This window comes from Diabrotica virgifera, chromosome 8 (genome assembly GCF_917563875.1).
Source record: "Diabrotica virgifera virgifera chromosome 8, PGI_DIABVI_V3a".
In the NCBI taxonomy this organism is placed as follows: Eukaryota; Metazoa; Arthropoda; class Insecta; order Coleoptera; family Chrysomelidae; genus Diabrotica; species Diabrotica virgifera.
The window spans coordinates 197,237,345-197,261,488 of NC_065450.1; the positions used below are offsets into that span (position 1 = coordinate 197,237,345).

Below are 24,144 nucleotides of genomic sequence, written 5' to 3' on the forward strand. Positions count from 1 at the left end.
TTTAAATAAAAATACAATTAAATTGTTGAGTATATTTATTTCGTTGAAATCATAATAATAGAGGTATAACTTCTTACGTGCGTACAAAGTACACATTAAGGCCGCGTCCCACCATCAAACAATTTGATCAAACTGGTTTGAGCAAACTGAAGGCCCCGTCTCACCATCAAATAATTGACAGTTATTTGATCAAACTTGACAGTTAGTGACACAAAGTGACAGTTAGGATGTATAGTTTGTGTCACTAGTCAAGTTTGATCAAATAACTGTCAATTATTTGATGGTGAGACGGGGCCTTGAAAGTGACAGTTAGTGACGTCACATCCTGAGTGTTCATTGTGGATAAATAATGAAAAATTTTAATTTTAAATAAAGTACAAACAAGTTAGGCAACTCAATACAAAAAATTTGATCAAACTAGACTGAAGGCCGCGTCTTCACCATCAAATAATTTGATCAAACTGGTTTGAGCAAACTGAAAGTGACAGTTAGTGACGTCACATCCTGAGTGTTCATTGTGGATAATAAGGAAAAATTCTAATTTTAAATAGAGAACAAACAAGTTAGACAACTCAATACAAAAAATTTGATCAAACTAGACTGATAGTGAGAGCACAGATTTTTAGAATTTCAAAAAAACTGCAATTGTGACGTCACTTTGACGTACTTCCGGAGTTTGCTCAAATTATTTGATGGTGAGACGCGGCCTTTATACTCTTTTTTTTTTATTAAATTACCAAAACATGTTGATGTCCTTTATCAATACATATAAAGAAAGTTTTACACGCACGTCAATCTTCCTCAGAACAAAACGATGTTCTGTGATTATCAACACTAAAGGTCATCTTACACGTCTGTCAATTGATTTACTGACAATCTATGTTCTATGCTACCAATCCTAAAGGCTATTTTACACGCGAATAGTTCAAAAGTGCCTTTTACACGTAGGTCAATTGTTCTATGATTAGAAAAGAGAAAAAGAATTCGACCTTAACTTAACCAACCATAACCAATAAATATTTTTATTTGAAATGTCTAAAAACATTACATTACATTTATTGTTAAAATATAATAAATTCAGACTCATCTATAGCAATAAACACAAATTGTCAGTATAAAATACACTAAAAATTCATATTTACGTAATGTCTCTTCGTTTTAGGCTTCCAATATTTCATCCCACCAGACGAAAATATTCCCAATCTACAGAAGTGAACTTTGCAGAAATACCTTTAGATCGAATAAGGAACTTTAGTATAATTGCCCATGTGGATCATGGAAAGAGTACTTTAGCAGACAGACTCCTTGAGCTAACTGGTACTATTAAAAGTGGACAAAACCAAATTTTAGATAAGTTACAGGTGGAAAGAGAACGGGGTATCACAGTGAAAGCTCAAACGGCATCTTTATTATATAAATATAAGGGGGAAGACTATTTATTGAATTTAATAGATACTCCTGGACATGTAGATTTCTCAAATGAGGTAGGAGGCTTTGTTTTCAAGCTTGTCACGCACTGGGAGCTTTACATATACAGTGCGGTGGAATAAGTGTTGCCCCCCCCCCTGTTAACTTGTTTATTTTAAGAATATAAGCAAAACGCTCGGACAGGTCGATTTTTAAACTAACCATAGTATATTATAGTGTCAACGTTTCGAGCTTTACGCGATCCCTCTTCAGGTGACAGCCATAACTTTGATTTTTTTTAAATGGGAAAGTACATCATGTGACACCTCATTTAAAAGCTCTTAAAATATTGAGTTCTAAAATGTATAATACTTTAATCCTGTTTGAGAGCATAGGCGCAAAATTTTGGTCGAATTCTTTCTAAATGCAACCATTTTTTTTCGAATCCTGAAAAAACTAATAAATATTTTTGAAAAATTTAAACGCAGAATGAAATATTACAGTATTCTCGATGGTCCAAAGTCCCTGAGAACTCCTATAATGTTTATTTTAATAAGTCACAGTGGTGGAAAAAAGAGAAAATTTAGTGTGATTTTTAATTTCAAATATATCATTCAAAAGAAACTTTTTGTTTATTCTAAGGGACTGTCAGCCCTCGGTAATAATCTAATCTTTCATTCTGCGTTTAAATTTTTCAAAAATACCTATTAATTTTCTCAGAATTTGAAAAAAAAATAAATGCGTTTAAAAAGAGTTCGACCGAAATTTTGGGCTTGCGATCTCAAAAACTATTAAAGTATTATACATTTTTGAAATCAGTATTTTAAAAGCTGTTAAATGAGGTGTCACCTGATGTACTTTACCATTTAAAAAAATCAAAGTTATGCCTGTCACCTGAAGAGGGATCGCGTAAATTTCGAAACGTTGATGCTATGATATACTATGATTAGTTTAAAAATCGACCTGTCCGAGCGTTTTGCTTATATTCTTAAAATAAACAAGTTAACAGGGGGGGCAACACTTATTCCACCGCACTGTATTATATGGACAACTTACAGTTTAGGGCAACAGCATGAATTTTGTGAACAGTGTTGCCATATCTGTTTATAATTTAGACTAGACCTTGTTTAAAATCATTATAAAGACATCTACATCAGTTTGAGAAGGATCATTTTTTGCAAGAAGTCATTTAGCTATTTCCCAGATAATGATAATATACGGATTTGCAAATGACTTCCCGCAGAAAGTAATATGCAAGGAAACATCACTGGCTGCCACTACTATTGTTGACTGGTGCAATTTCTGCAGAGAAGTGTGCAGTACATATTTAGAGCAACATCCTGTGGAACTAGGAGGGTTCGATGAACATGGAGAACCAGTCACAGTGGAAATGGATGAAACCATGTTTTTCCACAGGAAGTACCATCGAGGGCGGGCCTTCGGGAACAGATAGTGGATTTTTGGCATGATAGAAAGGAACAGTGGAAAACTGTCCCTTACACCAGTGCAGGCATGGAACGAAGAGACACTGCTGCCCATTGTATCAAGGTATGTTAATATTACATATTTATATTTAGTTGTAGAATACAATGATATTCGTTTTAGAACAATTCTACCGGGGACATTAATTGTGACTGATGGATAGGGATCATATAGAAATATTGGTCGCGTGGATGGGGGTGTGTATGAACACAGAACCGTTATTCATCAGAATAATTTCACCGATCCAGATGATGACAGTGTTCATACACAAACTATAGAGAGCGTTTGGATGCGGTCTAAGAAGAAGCTCCATAGACAATGCGGGACTTCCATGGATTTGTTTCCATCGTACCTCCAAGAGTTTATATGGAGGGAACGAATAAAAGAGCCATTTGTGGAATTTTTGTTATGCATTTTAGAACAATATTTAGTTAAGTTAAATTTAAGTTCAGTTTAATTTAGTGTATTCTTAGTCTTATTTCATAGGTTAGTTTATTCATTTAAGTTAGTTTCTTTTTCTTACTATTTAGTATTTTAGATATTTTATTAGTTACAGTTTAGAAATCTCTACATTGTTTAGTGTTTCTATTAACTACTATTGCCACTATTGATTTTTATATCATTTTAATGCTTTTATTATATTTTCTGATTTATATCTAACATTTGTTTTTGATTTTTAAATTATATATTGTGTTCTTACCCAATTTTGAATTTTAGATGTTACAGTAAGAAATATTTTATAATATGGCAACACTATCAATGTTTTTAGATTACATCAAATGTCAACTACAAATTGGTTATGTTTGGTTGCCCTAAACTGTAAGTTGTCCTTATATATCTCATATTAGTCCTGTCGCCAGTGGGAGTACAACGGCCTCCTTAATTCAGATGGACTTACCCAAGTTTTTTTTATGTATTTTGACCCGTAGAACACGAATTTTTTGGGTAACAGTCGATCCAAATGTCGATAAGATTGTTATAAACAAAGAACTTGAGGAATCACATAACAGCGATTTTTCGCAAAGCAAAGCATAGCTTTGTATTTTTCGGGTCATTTTAAGCAAAAAATGTCTTTACAAGTTTTTTCGTAGGATGCATAGTTTTTGACATAAACGAGGTTGAACTTTCCAAAAATCGAAAAATTGCAATTTTTGAACCCGAATAACTTTTGATTGAAAAATAAAATAGCAATTCTGCTTACCGCATTTGAAAGTTCAAGTCAAATTCTATCGGTTTTGATTACTTTCATTGCTAAAAATTAATTTTTTTATTGTTAAACAAAGCTACGAACACACAGTGATTGAATGTTGTTTTCAATGTATTTCTGATTTGAAGTCAAACGAGTAGGCGCGCATACATACATATTTCTACATGGATTACGTACATTAAAACGCATGCATTGAGCACGGGAAACACTATGTGATTATGGCTTTGTTTAACAAATTAAAACTTAATTTTTAGCAATGCAAATAATCAAAACCGATAGAATTTGACTTGAACTTTCAAGTGCAGTAAGTATAATTGCTAGTTTATTTTTTAATCAAAAATTATTCGTGTTCAAAAATTGCACTTTTTCGATTTTTTGAAAGTTCAACCGCGTTTATCTCTAAAACTATGCGTCCTACGAAAAAACTTGTAAAGACATTTTTTGCTTAGAATGACCCGAAAAATACAAAACAATGTTTTGTTTTTGAGAAAAATCGCTGTTATGTGATTTCTCAAGTTCTTTGTTTATAACAAACTTATCGACATCCGGATCAACTGTTACCCAAAAAATTTGTGTTCTACGGGTCAAAATACATAAAAAAAACTTGGGTAAGTCCATCTGAATTAAGGAGGCCGTTGTACCCCCCTGGCGACAGGACTATATATATGTATAGCGTTAACAGGCCTTTTAGACCCATTGCTGGATGGATAATTTCCATTGTTTTCTGTTCTAGCCATCAGCTTCCAATCTCTTATTCCCAACTCACTGACATCTTCCATTACTGCATCTCTTGATTTCCTTCTTGGCCTTCCTCTCTTTTTTGCCCTCAGGTGCTCTCCAACCAATACTCTTGACTTGTCTGCCCTCCTGCATTCTTTCTAGATAAGCCAGTCATTCTAGTCTGCGTTTTCTCACTATTTTTGATATCGCCAGGTTAACATACAGTTGGCCCACTTCTTCGTTCATTCGCCTTCTTCATTCTCCCTCAATTACTTTTCCACCAAATATTCTGCGAAGTATCTTTCTTTCCCAGACTTCCAATCTGTTCTGTATGGTTTTACTCATAGCCCACGTCTCGGCCCTGCATAGCATTGTGGGTCTAATTATCATTTTTTATACTCTTATTTTTGTATTACACTATATTTCTTTAACCTTAATTATTTTGTTCATAGCCCCAGCGCATAAATATTACTCTTGGTCAGTCTTAATTGAATTTCTGTTTCTTCCTTACATGTCTGACCTATAAATGTACCCAAATACATAATATTCGTCCACCCTCTCAAATTATACCACTGATCCATCCTCCATCTCCAACTTGAAGTTTCCCATGCTGTTTATTTATTTTTTTGTTCGCAATTTCCATGTACTTGGGATTTATTTATATTCACTTTCAGTCCAATCTTAGCGCTAACCCGAAATAGCATATTTTTGCTGTACTTGCCAGTTTTTCTTCACTTCTTGCAATAAGAACTACATCATCAGCATACACCAGGCATTGGAAAGAGTTCCAGACCTATTTTTCTCACTATATCCCTCACAATTTTTTCCAGAGCTCCTTTTTCCTCACAATGGGTCTCTTGACGAACCCCTTTTTTCACTTCAAATTCTTCTGAGACTGTACCATTGCATTTCACAGCACAACTGGTTTTTCTATCATTTTTACTAATCTTATTATTTTTGCTGGTACTTGGAATTATTTTGGCATTTCTATTACTTTATTTCTATATATTGTATTGTAAGCAGACTTGTGCTGGAATGTTGTGTTTATAGCAATTGACAAAGATTTGTTTTAACATAAACATTTGATCGGTTGTTGATCTTCCCTTACAAAATCCTCCCTGGTATTCTTCTAGACTCTTCTCCACATATTTTTCTAGTCGCTTTTTGTTTAATATGGCAAGCACCTTGTATAGTAGGAAAAATGAAAGATTACCCATGAGCGATCATATTAACCACATCTTTTCTATGTTCCAGAAAATAATGGACTAGTACCAGTACTATAAGAACAGCTTATATAAGTATTACATGTACTTGCGTTGGCCAATTTTTTTTGTGACAGGGTGACAGAAAAATACAGTGTGTTTTATATGTTCGTTCATGGGTAATCTTTCATTTTTCCTACTGTATATTACCTCTAACAAGGCTATTCCTCTATAGTTTGCACACTCATGTTCTATCCCCATTTTTGTGCATGGGCATTACGATTGACTTGTTCCGATCTTGGTGTATTTCTTCAACGTCCCATGCTTCTACTATTAACTCACTAATTTGTTTTGGTAAGACCTCTGTTCCAAAAAGTAGAAATATCTGAAGGAGCTTTTGCTGATGATGTAGTAATAATAGCGGACAGTAGAAACAACTTACAGTACAATCTAAATCTCTGGAATGAAATTCTAGAAGAATATGACCTGAAAATCAACAAACAAGAAAAGTAATGGATAATGATGAAAACCCAGAGATATTGAATATAGTGATTCAAGATGTTAGCATAGAACAAGTAAAATCGTTTCAATATCTAGGGGTGGAAATAGATGTAACAGGAAGAACTGAGTTAGAAATCAATAATAGAATAGACAAAACAATGAAGCTCTATTATGCAATGTACCAGAAATTCATCAACAAAAACGAAATATCACAAAAAACAAAAATTAACGTGTTCAAGACGGTATTCAGGCCTATACTAACCTATGGGTGTGAAACATAGGTGTTGGATGAAAGACAGAAAAGCAGAATCCAAGCCGTCGAGATGAAATATCTAAGAAGAGTTAAGGGTGTGACCAGACATGATAGATTAAGAAATACTGATATACGAGATCTAAATATAGAAGCTACTCTGGAATACATTGAAAAAAGACAATTTAGTTGGTGGGGACACTTGCAAAGAATGGACAAAATGAGACCAGTGAGGAAGGTATGGGAAGCAAAAATACAGAAAAGGAAGAAAAGAGGACGACCAAGAACAACATGGGATGGGGTAGTAAGAAGAATATTAGAAAAGAAAAGAATAACATGAAGAGAGGCAACCAATGTGGCGAAGAATCGAAAAGAATGGAAAAAGTTTTTAAATGAGTAGTATAGATACTAGTAATTAAAATGTAGAAGTTGTAAACCCGACACCGTAAGGTATAAGGGTACTGATTATACAGGGTGTCCCGAAAAGATTGGTCATAAATTACACCACACATTCTGGGATCAAAAATAGTTCTATTGAACCTAACTTACCTTAGTACAAATATGCTCATAAAAAAAGTTACAGCCCTTTGAAGTTACAAAATGAAAATCGATTTTTTTCAGTATATCGAAAACTATTTTTTATTGAAAATGGACATGTATCATTCTTATGGTAGGAACATCTTAAAACAAAATTATAGTGAAATTTGTCCACCCCATAAAAATTTTATGGGGGTTTTGATCCTTTAAACACCCCCAAACTTTTGTGTACGTTCCAATTAATTCATTATTGTGGTACCGTTAGTTAATCACAACGTTTTTAAAACTTTTTTGCCTCTTAGTATTTTTTCGATAAGCCAGTTTTTATCGAGATGCGGCTTATTTTTTAATATATTTACATAAAAAATTTATGGGCGTTTTGTTCCTTTAAACCCCCCAAATGTTTGTGTACGTTCCAATTAAACTATTATTTTGGTACCATTAGTTAAACACAGTGTTTTTAAAACTTTTTTGCCTCTTAGTCTTTTTTTGATAAGTTACCTTTTATCGAGATGTGGCTTCTTTTTCAAAATATACCTAAAAATGTAAATTATAAATAAATTTTCAGATTATTAACAGGTCTCTATAATCGTGCTTAACCATATACAAATATGTGGTGGATTCGACAACTATTCAAAATATCTCGATAAATAGTGGCTTATGGAAAAAGTACTAGGAGGCAAAAAAGTTTTAGAAACATTGTGTTTCACTAATGGTGCCACAATAATAATTTAATTGGAACGTACACAAAAGTTTGGGGGGGAGGGTTTAAGGGAACAAAACCCCATAAAATTTTTATGGGGTGCACAAATTCTACTTTAATTTTTATTTAAGATGTTGCTGCCATAAGAATGCCACATGTCCATTTTTAATAAAAAATCTCTAAGAGTTTTCGATATATGAAAAAAAAATCGATTTTCATTTTGTAACTTCAAAGGGCTGTAACTTTTTTGTGTGCACTATTGTATATAGGTAAGTGAGGTTCAATCAACCTATTTTTGACCCCAGAATCTATGGTATAATTTATGACCAATTTTTTCGGGACACCTTGTGTATATATAAAACCTCTGTTCTGTGCTTTAAGTTCTCTGCCACAATGCCACTCTCACTGGTGCTCTTGTGGTTTTTCATATCTTTTATTATTTCTTCAATTTCATCTTTTCTGCTTAATTTTTTTTATAATAACAACGTTATTGGGCACTTTTTTACAAATCACGATGTAGGCACGTTGAGTAAATGTGGCTAAAAATGTAGACTCCAAACGTTTAAGCATACTGTCATTGCTAATGGAGTTCATTTTCTGACAATTATCGAAGTCGCTTTCGACTTTTAACATGGGTGGCACTAAGCATTCCGCTATTAGAAAACAGTATGAGCGTTAAAGGGTTAAGCAAGTTTACTTGCTTATCTTTTACACTCATGGTTCTTCCCTGGTACCCAGTTTTAATGTATTTTACCTCTTTGTACAAATTTTTTGTATCATTTTTCTTATACTTGTCTTCAATACATGTTACTTTATGCTCCATATACAGGGTGTTTGGTAGGTCGATGGAAATGTTTTAAGGGATAATAGGGGACGCCATTTGCAAAATTTTTTGCTAATAATGTATCGCTCAAACTGTTAAGGTTTCCGAAATAAAGTTAAATTTGTCAATATTCGAAAACAAGGCTGCTCGTCTATTTTATTTTTAAAAATAATTATCCAAGCGAGATACTTCCCTGACATACAAAATGCCTTACGTATTACTTGCTCAGATTGCAAAAACCCTTCGTTGTTAACAGCGTTGCCACATTTTATTTACGAAATCTACTGCATGTTTGGCCAAAATCTACTAAATCAAAAACTAAAATCTATTAAATAAAAAACTAAAATATACTAAAACCTTTATTAACATATTTGTATAAATAATTTATGATTTTTTTTATAATAAAAACAACAGCTATATGTAGTTAAGACCGCTTTACAGCTTGCAAGAAAACTTGCTGCAATTTCTTGCATGCAAGACTTTCATGCAAGTCTATTGCATGGTCTTTTACAGCTTGCAACCCGGCTTGCATGCAATTTGAAAGTTTTACCCTTAACCTAACTTATAAACTTTTGTTTTTTTTTAATTACTTTATTGCTGTTTATTTAACTTGGTAAATTTCGAAATGCCAAGACTATCAGAAATAACCAAATATAAAAGGAAAAAGGCGGTAGCAGCAACTTTAAGTATTATTATTGCTGCAGCCAGCCTTTTAGTCACTAATTTAGAACTCCGAGATCGGAGATGGTGAGTAAGATCTAGTTGAACAAGAAGAGGGGTAATAATGTATCTCCAACAGAAGAATTTATCCAAGTAGATGATGAAAATGACTCTAATTTTCTAGGAATGAATGTACATTTTAATAAACCCTTGGGAAAAATTGAACAATTACAAAGAAATCTATATTTCCAAATACTATTTCTGCGAAACACAAATTAATTATTATCCTAAGGTACTTAGCTAGAGGAGAGGGAGCTTCCGTAACTTAATATACAATTTACAATAATTATAGAATCTCAGAAAGTGCCATTTCATTATTCATTCATTTCCATCGTTGATATATTTCACAAACAGAAAACAGCTGATCGGCATGTATTCGTGAATCCGTGTCGTCAATGACATTTGATATTGTGGAAAAATCAAATTCCCCTAGACTTGCATGAAAACTTGCAGAAAAAATGGCACCAAACCGATTATCGCGCAATTGCAAGAAGTTGCATGCAATAATCAACTGACGACATACTGCGCATGCCTTTAGGCAACTTTCTTGCGTCTTGCAGGTAGAATTGCAAGCTGTAAAGCGCCCTTTAGAAATTAATGTGAATTTGATGGCAGTAATCGATTATTTATTTGAGTGAACTTAAAATTTTTTTGTTAATTATTAAAAATATTGTACAAAATGTATGTTATTATTAATTAAATTGATGTCAAAAAGTGAAATTCAGTAGTATTTTGTAATTATATTCATATAAAACAAATCAAAACTTTACCGATTTGGTAATAATTATTCAATATTGATAACTATCGATTAAAAATCGAAAGCGGCCATCATGTAAAAGTCATCTGTCATTTGTCATATGAAATTTTTATTTTGTCTATAATTTTAAAAAATCATTAAATTGTAAATTACAAATGTACCTAAGTAAATTCCACTTCAGGATGTCTAAAATTCTAATATTCTAATTAAAACATTCTTAAATTGTAAATGTAAGTAAATTCCACTTAGGAATTAATTTTCATTATGTCAAATTGTTCATCAATTTAACCCAACACAAGTGTTCATACATAATATGTACATATATCTGCTCTACAGAATATAAAACTATATTTAAAAATGAGTGATTCAAGCGAATTTCAAGAGATATAATAATAATACACCACTTTATTAGGGGTTGTTTCCTGTTTCACACGTGCTCATGACGATGAAAGAAAAGCGACGTTGTCAGCTTTTTTGGAACAAGAAAGCGAAAGCTTTAAAATTAATTTAAAAATGTAAGAAATACTAAAAAAATCAACTTTCATTTTATTCATAACAAAATGTTGAAATCTACCAAAAATCTACTAAAAAATATTGCCTACTAGAATTCTTACAAAAATGTCAAAAATCTACCAAAAAAGTAGAAATCTACTAAATGTGGTAACGCTGGTTGTTGATGCAACTCCAAACACAATTCGGATGTCAAAACCGTAAAACGCACCTTTCATACGCATACAATAACCATGTTTATAAACCAAAATAAACCACTTCATAGCAGGTAGATTGTTTGTTAGCATAGCAGGTAGATTGTTTTTTGTTTGTTATGCGTTCGGAGAATGACGATAGCTGATGGAAATTTTATGCGAAGAGTCAGTGTTGTAGGTTTACATTTTTATTCCATTCATAAAACAGGGAGGTAGTATGCCTAGATAATTTTTTAACGTGAAATAGACGGTTGTCGAATATTGACAAATTTAACTTTATTTCGGAAACATTAACAGTTTGAGCGATACATTATAAGCAAAAAATTTTGCAAATGGCGTCCCCTATTATCTCTTAAAAAATTTCCATCGACCTACCAAACACCCTGTTTATCTCATATATTACAGAAATATCTCTCATTATTTATACTAATGAGTGAGTCTGCATACATGGAGCCATAATATATATTTTTATAGGTGCGATATATTATCTTGAGCGATATTTTATATTTATATTAGAACATACTTCGTTCCCTTCTATACTCCTCACTTGTCAGTTTACCAAAACGAAGTGCTGTTGGTTTATGATTTATGACTTATTTTATTCCGGCTGTTTAAGTCCTAGCTAGAGGAACACCAAACACGCAGAGCTAGGGAATAGTTGTTTACTGATTTCTGTGTATGAGATACTAAACATATATTATGAGTATTACAATGGTATTACTTATTCTCAAATATATCTGGTATTGTCTGTGGGTGGGGTGAACTTACTAAAATATATATTTTACTGTTTAGCTATAATATTTATTATAGAATAGCTTCCAGTGCGTGACAAGCTTTAGTCATTAGTGATTATAGTTTAACTATTTTGATAAATTGTAGGTTTCTAGATCACTTTCAGCTTGCCAAGGAGTAATCCTTCTAGTAGATGCCAATGATGGTGTTCAGGCACAGACTGTAGCAAACTTTTACCTTGCTTTCATGAATGAATTGGTTATAATACCTGTTTTGAACAAAATAGATTTAAAAAATGCAAATCCTGAAAGAGTCTGCCAACAGTTACATTCTCTGTTTGATATTGATGCAAAAGACGTACTCAAAGTATGTACATAGTAGAATATAAGGTAAACATACTGAATTAATTTATAGATTTCAGCAAAACTAGGACTTGGCATTGATGATGTACTACAAAGGATAATCACAAAAGTTCCTTGCCCAAATGTGAATAGGTCATCACCACTAAGGGCTCTTTTGTTTGACTGTGCCTATGATAGGTATAGAGGTGCCCTTAATTTAATCTACCTCCAAGACGGATGCATTTCTCTGGGAGATTCCATAGCAACTTTTTACAATAAAAAGGAGTATGAAGTTAAGTCACTTTCTGTTCTTAGACCTGATGAAGTTCCAGTACAAAAGTTGTAAGTACAGCTGTGACCATTGAATAGTTTACACCCTTACATATCTAGTAGCTGATTTTTTGAATTTTTAACTTGTTTAAATGCACGTTTAAATAAAAATAATTTCTATCATTGTGGGATCAGTACTCATCAGAGGGACCGCAGACGTTCGGATTCAGCATCTAGCATCTATTTGTAAAGACAATGAAGTAACAAATCAAGAACTCTAGAAAAAAAACCAAACAAGAGCCAATTGAAATTGCAATTAAAAGGAAAAGATGGAATTGGCTGGGACACATCCTGAGGAAGGACAACGCAAACATAACAAAGAAAGCTCTAAGATGGACAGTAGCAGGACGTAAAAAGCAAGGACGACCCGCAATGACCTGGAAAAGAACAATTGAAGCTGACTACAAAGATATGAGAAAGAGCTGGAGAGAGGTAGCAGCTATAGCCAGAGACAGAGTCTAATGAAGAAGCTTAGTGGATGCTCTATACTCCTTTACGGAGTAACAGGAAATAATATTAAATGCATATTTAAATAAAAATAATTTCTATCCTTGTGGGATCAGTACTCATCGGCGGGACCGCAGAAATTCGGATTCAGTAAGCATCTGTTTGTAAAGACAATGAAGTCGCCTTTATTAAAAATAATAAGACATTTACTCAACACACACACACACTACATATTACTCCCCTCCTAATCACGTAGCTAAAAGTTTCAAACCAAGGCCAGAAAAAAAAACTAACACAATTAATATTTGGTGTAAACCCCATTATTGTCAATACAACTTTGCAATCTTTTGTTCATAGATAGCACCAATCACCAATCTCCATATGTTAGATTCAACGCTTCTCCAAAGGTTTCTTTTATTTAATTTCTTTTTCAACTCTGTCCACACATTTTTGATGGGGTTAAGGTCTGGACTCCGGAAAGGCCATCGAAGAACATTGGCATGAGTTTCTTATAACCATTCTCAAACAATTCTACTCTAATGCACCTGGCAATTGTCGTGTTGGAAGATTAAGTAGTTATTGGGGAATCTCTAGATCACTGATGGCAACATTATGTTCTTATGAATATGTTTGTAATATAATCCTGTTAATTTTTCTTCTATAACTTCAGCACTTATCCATCCCCATACGTTGAATGAGAATCATCCACTATTTCTTAAGGGATGAGTAGAGTATACCATTCATGAAACTTATGATTTTTCAGCCTATAAACACTTATTCAACAATTGCTATACATTTCAAACACTTCTTCATTAGAAAATGCAATGTTAGACCAAAAGTTGTCTTCACAGTTTATGAACTCCTTACAAAATGCAACTTATCTCCTCTTGTGACCCTCAGTCAAAAAAGGTTTCCTTGCAGCTGCACAATTTATCAATTCAATTGCTTTAATCCTACTATATGCAATGCCAATGCTGCAAGGGAGTCTCTTTGCTAGTTTTTCAAGATGTAGCAAAAGGAGTTTCCCTCAGATAATCTACTATACCTCATCTTGTTGCTCTGTGGAGATCTTCTATCACCCAACTGTGATATAGAGTGAAAATAATTCAATCTTTGTTTGATTTTCCATATGCATATATGGCTCACATTCAAATCTGCAGCAAATTGCCTTAGTGACCCACCTTCTTCGATCGTTTGGCAATTTATCTTAATTTTTGAATGCCATTCAAATGCCTTTTAGGCATTTTGGAGACGTTAATAGCTTTTTATTTTATTTTTCAATACGTGCGACATTTTTGGTACACGCACTTTGACATTTAGCAAATCCTTACAACACTGCGAGTTTACAGTATTAGAATGTAAAAATGATGGTATAAACCAGGGGTCACCAATTAGTTTTCCTGAGGGTCCGTTTCGAAAGCCTATGACACTTCCGGGGTCCGGATTTATGCTGCCTGTGTCTGACTGTTCTGATTCGGTTTCTTTGTGGACTCTTGTTAAAAAATATCCCCTCTAAACAAATCAGAAGGGTGCCGAGCGAAATTTTTGGGTAGAAATTGTTTAATATTTTTTTTTGAACAAATTCAAAACATCACCTTTTTTGCCCGCGAAAATATTATTATGTTTTTAGCATTTTTGAGTCATCTTAAATAAAAAAGATCTGTCATTTTATTAAAACTTAAGAGTTTTTAAGATCGCAAATGCATATTTTCGCATTTTTTAGATTTTAAATCGCTTATAACTCGAAAACTATTAACTTTTCAGAAATCTGACAACAGACCTTCATTGTTTATAATTACCCAAAAATACATTTTCGAGGCAAAAAGTAATTTCGAATTTGCTTAAAAAATTGTTTCACCCGGCACCCTTCTGACTTGTTTAAAGGGGACATTTTTGAACAGGACTCCGCAAAGAAATCGAGTCAGAAACATTTTTCATACGAAAGTGGCCTCACACATGGACTAATATGGAAGGAAAGCTAATATCTGATTTTTTTATGGTTACTGTATACTTTTCTGTAAGTTTTCCTGGTACAGTAAATAAAATATAAATTCATTGTGTATCATTTTGATGTTATTATCAGTATATTTTAAAAACAGCAGTATTGTAAATTGTTACTGAGAATATTTTAAAAATTAGGAATTTATATTTTGAATGCTAATGAAGTTTTTAGACATCTTCAATTTTGTAGAAAGGAAACTGAGCAATTTAAAATAAATAATCATAGTACAAAATGCTAATTAACATGTTATCTTTTCTACATTAGTGTCAATGCAAGTGCAAGGTGTTTAATAAATAAACAGCCGAAACAGCTGTAGTCACTTAGATATAATAAATTTTGTGGAAGTATAGAAAACAAACGTTTTCAGTTTTTTATTGTTAGATGCAAGGTGTTTGTTGCAAACTTATTAAATCTGAAAATAATTTTAATTAAATGCACATCTGAAAAGTACTCCTACTTAACATATAGTAGAGAGGAAATGAATATAAAAAATGCTCATGACAATTTTATATTACAGCTTACTTAAATTCAAAATTAATGATTAGTAAATATAATAGACTAAGAGCCGCTATAGGTGAAATTTCCTAATCATTTTAGGCACGATGGGACCCTATAACTTAAATAGTAGAACCTAAAAGAAAACGTTTGAATACTGTGCCGTCACTTTTCAGTGGCACATGCGTCGACAGTGGCGCATCAAACTTTCCACTTATGGACGGGATAAATAAATTAAAAGTTACCCTCCCTTACTAACAGAACTATTTTTTTTTTAAGTTCTATGTGATTAACACATAGGATTCAGCGTAATTTTAACCACCACCCCCTTCCCCCTGCCCCCAGCATCAAAAAGTTCATTTTTCGTTTTTATTTTTTTTTGGTGGGATGCAATCAAATTTAAAATTTCAAAAAATTCACACGCATAGCTGAGGCTTTTATAAAATCGCCTATTTTTTATAGACCCATAGGTAGAGTGTACATAACCTCAAAAAATTAAAAGAAATTTTTTTGTTCAAAAAAGCGTATAATTTTTTGTGAGGAATAGGTGCAGGCCTAATTTTTTCTTAATCTTGTGTGTTTTATCAAACACTATATTTTTAATTTTTTTCAGATTTTTCCGTAAGGCTCCCAACCTTCAAAATTCCGAAAAACTGTTTTTTTGGGGGATTTTCCCTATTTTATAGACTTCGTAATATATCAAATCAATTTTGTTTTTATAGGTTATATGTAACTTGAAGTAACTGCGTTTTTTAGACTATTTAAAAATCAGAAAAACACGTTCAAACCCCCCAAAATCACCTTAAAAAACAGTTTTTTGGATTTTTGAAGGTGACCTGCGTTATAGAAAAATCTGAAAAAAATTAGAAATATAGTGTTTGATAAAATACATAAGACTAAGAAAAAATTAGATCTGCAGCTATCCCCAAAAAAAAGTTATATACTTTTTTCCAAAAAAAAAATTTTAAAATTTTTTTTAGGTTATGTACACTCAACCTACAGGTCTATAAAAAATAGACGTGTTTTATAAAGGCCTTAACTATGCGTGTGAATTTTTTGAAATTTTAAAATTGATTGCATCCCACCAAAAAAAAAATAAAATCGAAAAATAAAGTTTTTGATGGTGGGGGCAGGGAGAAGGGGGTGGTGGGTTAAAATTACGATGAATCTATGTCTTAATCATATAGAACTTAAAAAAATGAAAAAATTAAATTCTGGTAATGAGGGAGGGTATTTTTTAATTTATGTATCCCGTCCATAAGTGGAAAGTTTGATGCGCCACTGTAGACGCATGTGCCACTGAAAAGTGACGGCACAGTGCTCAAACATTTTCTTTTAGGTTCTACTATTTAAGTTATAGGGTCCCGTCGTGCCTAAAATGATTAAGAAATTTCACCTATAGCGGCTCTTAGTCTATAACAATAAGGGGGAAAACTCTTTACAAAATTAAATTATCAGAGAGAAAAATGACATTTTTTTATGTACAACCTGTCTGAAGTTTGGAGTGAGTTTAGTGCAACTGAGTCTCATTAGGGAGTTGAGATATTCATCTGTTAGCTGAGATCTGTACTGATTTTTAATAAAGTTCATTCTTGATAAAGCGACTTCGCACACATAAGTTGAGCCAAACATAGTACACAATTTCATGGCCAAACATTTTCAAAATTTCCAAACACTAGGTATATTCTGAATTTATTGACGGTCCGCACAAAACTAGCTCACGGTCCGGATGCGGACCGCGGTCCGTTAATTGGTGACCCCTGGTATAAACTATTCAGTGACCACAGCCGTACATTCCAAAATATTGAATCTAAAGCATGATTCAATTGAGTGACTATTGATATTTTTTAGAGTCGCAGGTCAAATAGGCCTTATGGGTTGCAACATGAGGTCCACAAAAGAAGCACACATTGGAGATACAATCCATCACAGTGGTGCAGAAATAGAACCATTAAAAGGCTTCAGGCCATCTCGTCCTATGGTATTTGCTGGAATATACCCAATGGATCAGTCACAACACATAAATTTAAGAAGTGCCATTGATAAATTGACTTTAAATGATTCTGCTGTTAGTGTTGAATTAGATACAAGGTAATAAAATAAATTGGGGGCTTAGGGTCACACAAATGTAACTACATTTTTATTATTTCGGTATCTTTGTGTACAGACATATCAAGCTTCAACCTATTTAAGTCACATGAACCTATGTCCACCTGCTTTAGTTCTAATTTGCTCATGCATATCTACATAATATAATGTTCAACCCTCGATATTTTCTTCTACGGCACTGCAGCCCAAATTGAGCCTTGATCTCCTTTATTTTTTGCCTCCACCCTTGTTTGTCTGTAGCTTCTCTTCTCCATACACGGACTCCTAAATGGACTTGTGCGTCGCTGTTTACTGTGTCTTCCCAGCGCTTTCTTGGCTTTCCAACCGGTCTCTTTCCCTGCATTCTAGCGTTCAGTGCTCGTTTTGGTAGCCTATCCCCTCCCATTCTTATCACATGTCCGGCCTATTGCAGTCTTTGTATTCTAATGAAGTCTGACAGGGGTGTTTCCTTCTATAATTGAGAAAGCTCGTTGTTGTATCGACTTCTGAAGATTCCGTTTTCCCTCACAGGTCCTAGTATTCTCCTCGGTACTTATCTTTTGAATGTGTCGAGTTTGTTTTTGGATGTTTCTTTCAGGACCCATACTTCACTGTCATAGTCACTGCTATTGGTCGAATTAAGGTTTTATAGATTCTCATATTTGTATTTCGGTGGACACTTTTAGACCGAAATATATGGGAGAGTGCAAATAAGCTCTGTTGCCTGCGTTATTCTCTTACCTATTTATCCATCTTCTGATCCGTTAGCATGTATTTCTACTCCCAGGTATGTAAACTTTCCAACCGTTTCAATGTCATCTTCATATATAATGTTTTGTGTGACTATATTTCTTCTCGTATGTATCATTATTTTTGTTTTTTTCTGTGTTAATTTCTAGACCTACCCTTTTTGTTTGCGTTTTTAACTCTGCATATGTTTCCTGTGCTCCTCTTGATGTTCTACTCATAATATTAATATCAGCGGCATAAGCGGCCAGTTGAACCATTCGGTTGGTCAGTAGGTTTCCTCGTCCAGTTTGCATTTGCCTAACCGCATACTCCAGTGCCAGGTTAAACAATGTTGGGTCCAGCCCATCTCCCTGCTTCAGTACCTGCGAAATTTTGAAAAAGTCTGTCCGGTGGTTTTGTATTCGTACACATGTCTGAGTTTCATCCATTGTGGCTTTAATGAGTCTAATTAGCTTGTGTGGTATTGGCCATTCAGCCAATATATAGTATAGTTTGTTCCTTTTGACTGAGTCATATGCCTTTTGAAGTCTACAAACACGTTGTGAACATCAATGTCGTGTTCCCATGATTTGCTCAAGATCTGCTTGACTGTAAATATTTGATCCAGTGTCGATCTTCCCCGTCGGAAGCCCGTCTGATACTCTCCAATAATATTTTCTGCTAGTGGTTGAACCGGTGGTTTATATACCCTCGATATGCAATACAGAAATAAAAAAATGTAGTTACGTTCACGTGACCCTAAGCCCCAATCTAATTGATTTTATTTGTCAATACATGCATGTTTCTCATTTAAGTCCAGCTTTAGGTCAAGGTTGGAGACTGGGGTTTCTGGGACTGCTTCATTTGGAAGTGTTCACTCAAAGATTGACACAGGAATATGACGCCGAACCCATAATCACGGCCCCATCTGTTACTTACAAAATCAAATTAAAACCTACCAAGCAAAATATAAAAGATGGATCAGATGTGATCTTTATTAACAATCCAGCCAATTTTCCAGACCATCTTAAAATAGAGGAAACGTTTGAGCCTATGATTATTGGTAAGTTGTTTTACATTCCATCATCTAGCCTCAAAAAGTCCACTGCTGAACATAGACATCTTCCTCGTGTTTCCAATCCCATTTATTTTGTGCTGCTTAATCCAGTTTTTATTTGAACTTATTAAATCATGTAGGTGGTCAACCAATGCTTCTCTTGTCTTCCCTTGGTCTCCATTTCAATAACCTCTTTGTCCATCGCCCATCTGTCATTCTAGCTATGTGTCCTTAGCTATATTTCCGTTTAAGTCTGACTATTTTTTCCATAAAGTTAGTCACCTGGTTTCTTCGTTTTTTATTTTATCCCGTAGAGTTATTCCTAACACCGCTCAATCTCTTCTCAGTTTGGTAGCTGAGGCTTTTGTTAAGGTAAGTGTTTCTGCGCCGTATGTCAACACTGGGAGGATGCATTGATCAAATGCTTGTCTCTTCAGCCATGTGGGCAGCTCACTTTAAAAGTTTCTCTCAGTCTTCCATATGCTGCCCACCCAAGACTGATTCTTTTCTTCAGTTCATGGGTCTTATTATCCTTGCCGATGATAATTTTATGTCCTAGGTATTTAATTAATTAATAATTGTATGAATTTTGTAAAGAAAACGATATGATCATTGCAAACACCTGGTCACAGCATAATAAACGAAACCAGCAAGGACACTCCCTGATGCCGCCTTTGAAGTTGAAAAGTACAGGGTCGCCATTTTTCGCGTAGTACATCTCAGTGGTGATGTGATGTGTTGGTTCATCAGTGTTGCCGATGTCACCAACTTTATTACCCGTAAGAGATTCTTTTTGAATAATTTCTGGAATTTATGCAAAATATTAACAATACAATCGCCATTCATCGTCAGTATTTTATGTTATGTACCAATTATTGACATAATTCCCACAGGCATACGTATAAAATTATGTTAAAAAATATGAATGTCATAAAAGTTAAGTAAATCTGATAATTATGTACAAATCGGCAACACTGTCGATTTTCTACATTGTCTGGTACTACGCACAAAATGGCCGACGATCTGCGCAGTAATAGTGCGCGAACTTTTCCCGCCTACTAGTGTGTCACTGCTGTTGCGTTTTCTATGCTGTGACCTGGTATAAACTACCCAAACGACGACTATACACTTGGAAAGCCCCATTTGATGATGGCAGTAACCCTGAGTCTTCAAGAAATCAAATAGACTATATACTTGTAAATGAGCGTTTCCGAAATGCCGTCAAAAAAGTCACTACATTTCCTGGGGCAGATATTGGATCTGATCATCAACAACTTGTAGCAGATATTAAACTAAGGTTAAAACGAATTCAGCGACAAAAACCAAAAACCAATGTACTTAACTTTGACGATATAAACATAAAACATAACATTAAAAAAGAATTTAACAATAGAATAAAAAACATCGGAGAACAACTAGAAGATCCAGAAGAAATATGGAGTGAATTTAAAAATCAAGTTAACGAAATCTCCACAAACAATGATTATAGAAAAAACTTAATCAAGAAAAATAAATGGATGACAGACGACATCTTGAAATTGATGGAACAACGACGACTGATCAAATCTAATGAAACAGAATATAGACACCTGCAGAGAAGAATAAAAAAGGAGATCAAATTAGGCAAAGAAAAATGGATGAGAGAAAGGTGCGACGAAATGGAGGATGTGATATCTAGACACGACTTGTTTAATGTGCACAAAAAACTAAAAGAAATAAGTAACATATTTAAAAAACGAGTTCCCTCTGTGCTCGTTGACAATAATAACAAAATTATTGTAAATGAGCACGAAATAAGAAAAGAATGGCAGCTGTATATATCAGAGTTGTTTGAAGATGATAGGAATAATATTACCGAATTCTACCAAAACTGTACTGACGGCCCAGAAATTATGAAATGCGAAGTAGAACACGCTATAAATAGTGCTAAAATTAGAAAAGCTTGTGGTCCAGATGATACACCAACTGAGTTGCTGAAACTAATAGAGAGGATGATAACATAAAAGTAGTAGTAAGACTTTTTAATTCAATATATAACACCGGAGTGATTCCCACAAATTGGCTCAAATCCATCTTTGTCGCAATACCTAAAAAACACAATGCGAGAAAATGCTCAGAATATCGATTAATTAGCCTAATGAGCCACAACACTCTTAAGATTTTCCTAAGAATACTTCACAACAGAATTAGACGCAAATGCGAAGAAGATCTCGAAGATACCCAATTTGGTTTTAGAAATGCTATGGGTACCAGGGAGGCACTTTTTGCGCTTAACATCATATTACAAAAATGCCGTGATCAAAGAAAAGATGTATTTGCATGTTTCGTGGACTTCGAAAAGGCATTCGATAAAGTACAGCATGTAAAATTAATGCAAATACTGAAAAATATCGGAATAGATGACAAAGATATTCGTGTCATTAAAAATTTGTACTGGAGTCAAACTGCTACGGTCAAAATTGGAGATAACTACACCGATGAAATCTCCATACAACCAGGCGTCAGACAAGGTTGCATTTTGTCACCAACATTGTTTAATGTTTACTCGGACCAGTTATTTAAAAAGGCACTTGAGAGACAGCCATATGGAATAAAAATCAACGGAGAACTACTTAATGTGATAAGATATGCAGACGATACAGTAATTCTGTCAGATAATATTGAAGGTCTCCAAATTCTGCTTGATCGTATTCACAAGGTAGGAGAGGAAATGGGCATTAAAATAAACTCAAACAAAACCAAATTTTTAGTGTTTAGTCGTGACCCACATCCCGATGCAAAGCTTCAATTAAACGGAGTCCAAGTTGAGAAAGTTCACAAAATGACATACCTGGGAACTGTGAAGTCCCAGTGAATGAAGTCATTTCTTTGCAATAATCATCTCAGTTTAGAACTAAGACAAAGAATGGTCAAGTGCTATGTTTGGTCCGTACTTTTGTATAGTGCAGAAGTGTGGACGCTAAAAGTATCGATTATGAACAGAATTGAAGCATTGGAAATGTGGATTCATAGACGGATGCTGAAGATACCCTGGACGGCAAGAAAAACTAATGAAGAAGTACTAAGGAAGGTCAACAAATATAGAGAACTGCTAAAGACTGTTAAACATCGAAAAATGTCTTATCTGGGACACATAGTGAGGGGAAGTCGATATAAAATATTACAACTGATCCTTAAAGGCAAAATAGAGGGCCGTAGAGGTGTAGGAAGAAAAAAAGTTTCTTGGTTAAAAAACATTCGAGAATGGACTCAGATATCCAATGCAGGACAATTATTCCATATTGCAGAAGATCGAGAAGCCTTCGCAATGGTGATTGCCAACGTCGGATAATTCTGATATGGCACGTGAAGAAGAAGAAGGTATTTATATTTATCTAAGAGTTCTATTTCTGACTTACGAATAATACTGATGTTCTGGTTGGGTACCAAAGGGTACCCCCCGTTAAGATAGGCAAAATGCCCTCACTCTCAGAATTCAATCTTTTTAATTTTTTTACGTTCTGTGCAATTAAAAAATGAGATAACGCGGATTTTTAGCTCGCCACCCCCCTTTACCCCTCCCCCCACAGCCTAAAACGTAGATTTTTAGATTTAATTTTTTTTAGTTGGGTTGCAATTGATTTAAAAATTTCAAAAAATTCACACGTGTAACTGAGGCTTTTACAAAACATGTCCATTCTTTATGGACCCTTAGGTCGAGTGTACATAACCTCAAATTTTTTTTAACTTTTTTAAAACCTATAACTTTTTTTTTGAGGGGACTGCAGATCCAATTTTTTTTTGCATTTTGTGTATTTTATCAAAAGCTATCTCTCTGATTTTTTTCAGATTTTTCCGTCAGGTGCGCCATCTTGAAAAATCCGGAAAACTGTTTTTTATGGGGTTTTTAGGGATTTTCTCCATTTTATAGACTGCAATATAGATCAACTCAAGGTTTTGTTAATAGATTATGTATAATTCGAAATAAATGAGTATTTTAGGATTATCAAAAATTGGGCAAAATACCCTTAAACCCCCCAAAAACCATGTTTTTTTAAGTTACGTAAGGGTTTTTGCGGGCTTCATGATATTATTTTTTGAGATCGATACAGCCTGAATATTTTTTTTTCATTTTTTTACGTTATATGTGAATAAAAAATAAGACTAATCGCATTTTTAGCACACCACCCCCCCCCCCCCCCACCCCACAAAAACGTCAATTTTTCTATTTTTTTTTGTTTAAAGTTGCAATTAATTTAAAATTTTTATGAGAGGTCTACAAAACATATCTATTTTTTATAGACCCGTGTAGGTCGAGTGTACAATACATATAACCTCAAAATTCCTTTTTTATTTTTTTAAAACGTATTTTTGACTTCCAATCGATATTTTTTTAAAACGTCCAATAAATATTGTACATCTCTCTCTCGCGAACGGCCGCTTCAATACATGCTTAGCGCTCATTTTTAATTATTAAAAATAATAGTTCGCAATAAAATAATGACAAAAATTTCTTTAGGCTATTGCAGGGGGGCTTTAAACTTTGAGTTGGTCACTTTATGACTTTCATAATAATAATTTTTAATTGAGTTATTAAGCGTTGAATATAGCCATTTTCGCGTTTTTCAAATTTGAAATTGCATGTAACTCGACAACAGTCAATTTTATAGAACAATCACAAGATACCTTTTTTGCTCCAGAGAATCTAAAACAAATTTGTCCGAAGTGAAAAAATTGATTTTTTGAATTCGTTTAAAAAAATGTTTAAACAATTTTCCGATCGCGGTACTGCCTGGCGCCTTGTGGATTTGTTATAAGGACCTGTTTTTGAATAAGTTTGTGCAAAAAAATTAATCAAAGGTAATACCACGAGTCCTCTAAATTTTATCGATAAATTTTTTTGTTTTCACGAAAACTTCTTTATTTGGTAA

General features: G+C 33.8%; 1 protein-coding gene across 1 annotated transcript in view; it reads left to right on the forward strand.

Moving 5' to 3' along the window:
- Window positions 1–960: 960 nt before the first annotated feature.
- The window catches only part of LOC126889257 (translation factor GUF1 homolog, mitochondrial), a 34,643-nt gene continuing 11,459 nt past the window's right edge, over window positions 961–24,144 (forward strand). Inside the window, exons 1-6 of the mRNA XM_050657361.1 lie at window positions 961–1,108; window positions 1,163–1,484; window positions 11,893–12,111; window positions 12,160–12,428; window positions 17,212–17,451; window positions 18,993–19,240. Coding sequence (XP_050513318.1) covers window positions 1,032–1,108; window positions 1,163–1,484; window positions 11,893–12,111; window positions 12,160–12,428; window positions 17,212–17,451; window positions 18,993–19,240 — 1,375 coding nt within the window. The 5' untranslated portion in view covers window positions 961–1,031. The remainder of the gene's footprint in view (window positions 1,109–1,162; window positions 1,485–11,892; window positions 12,112–12,159; window positions 12,429–17,211; window positions 17,452–18,992; window positions 19,241–24,144) is intronic.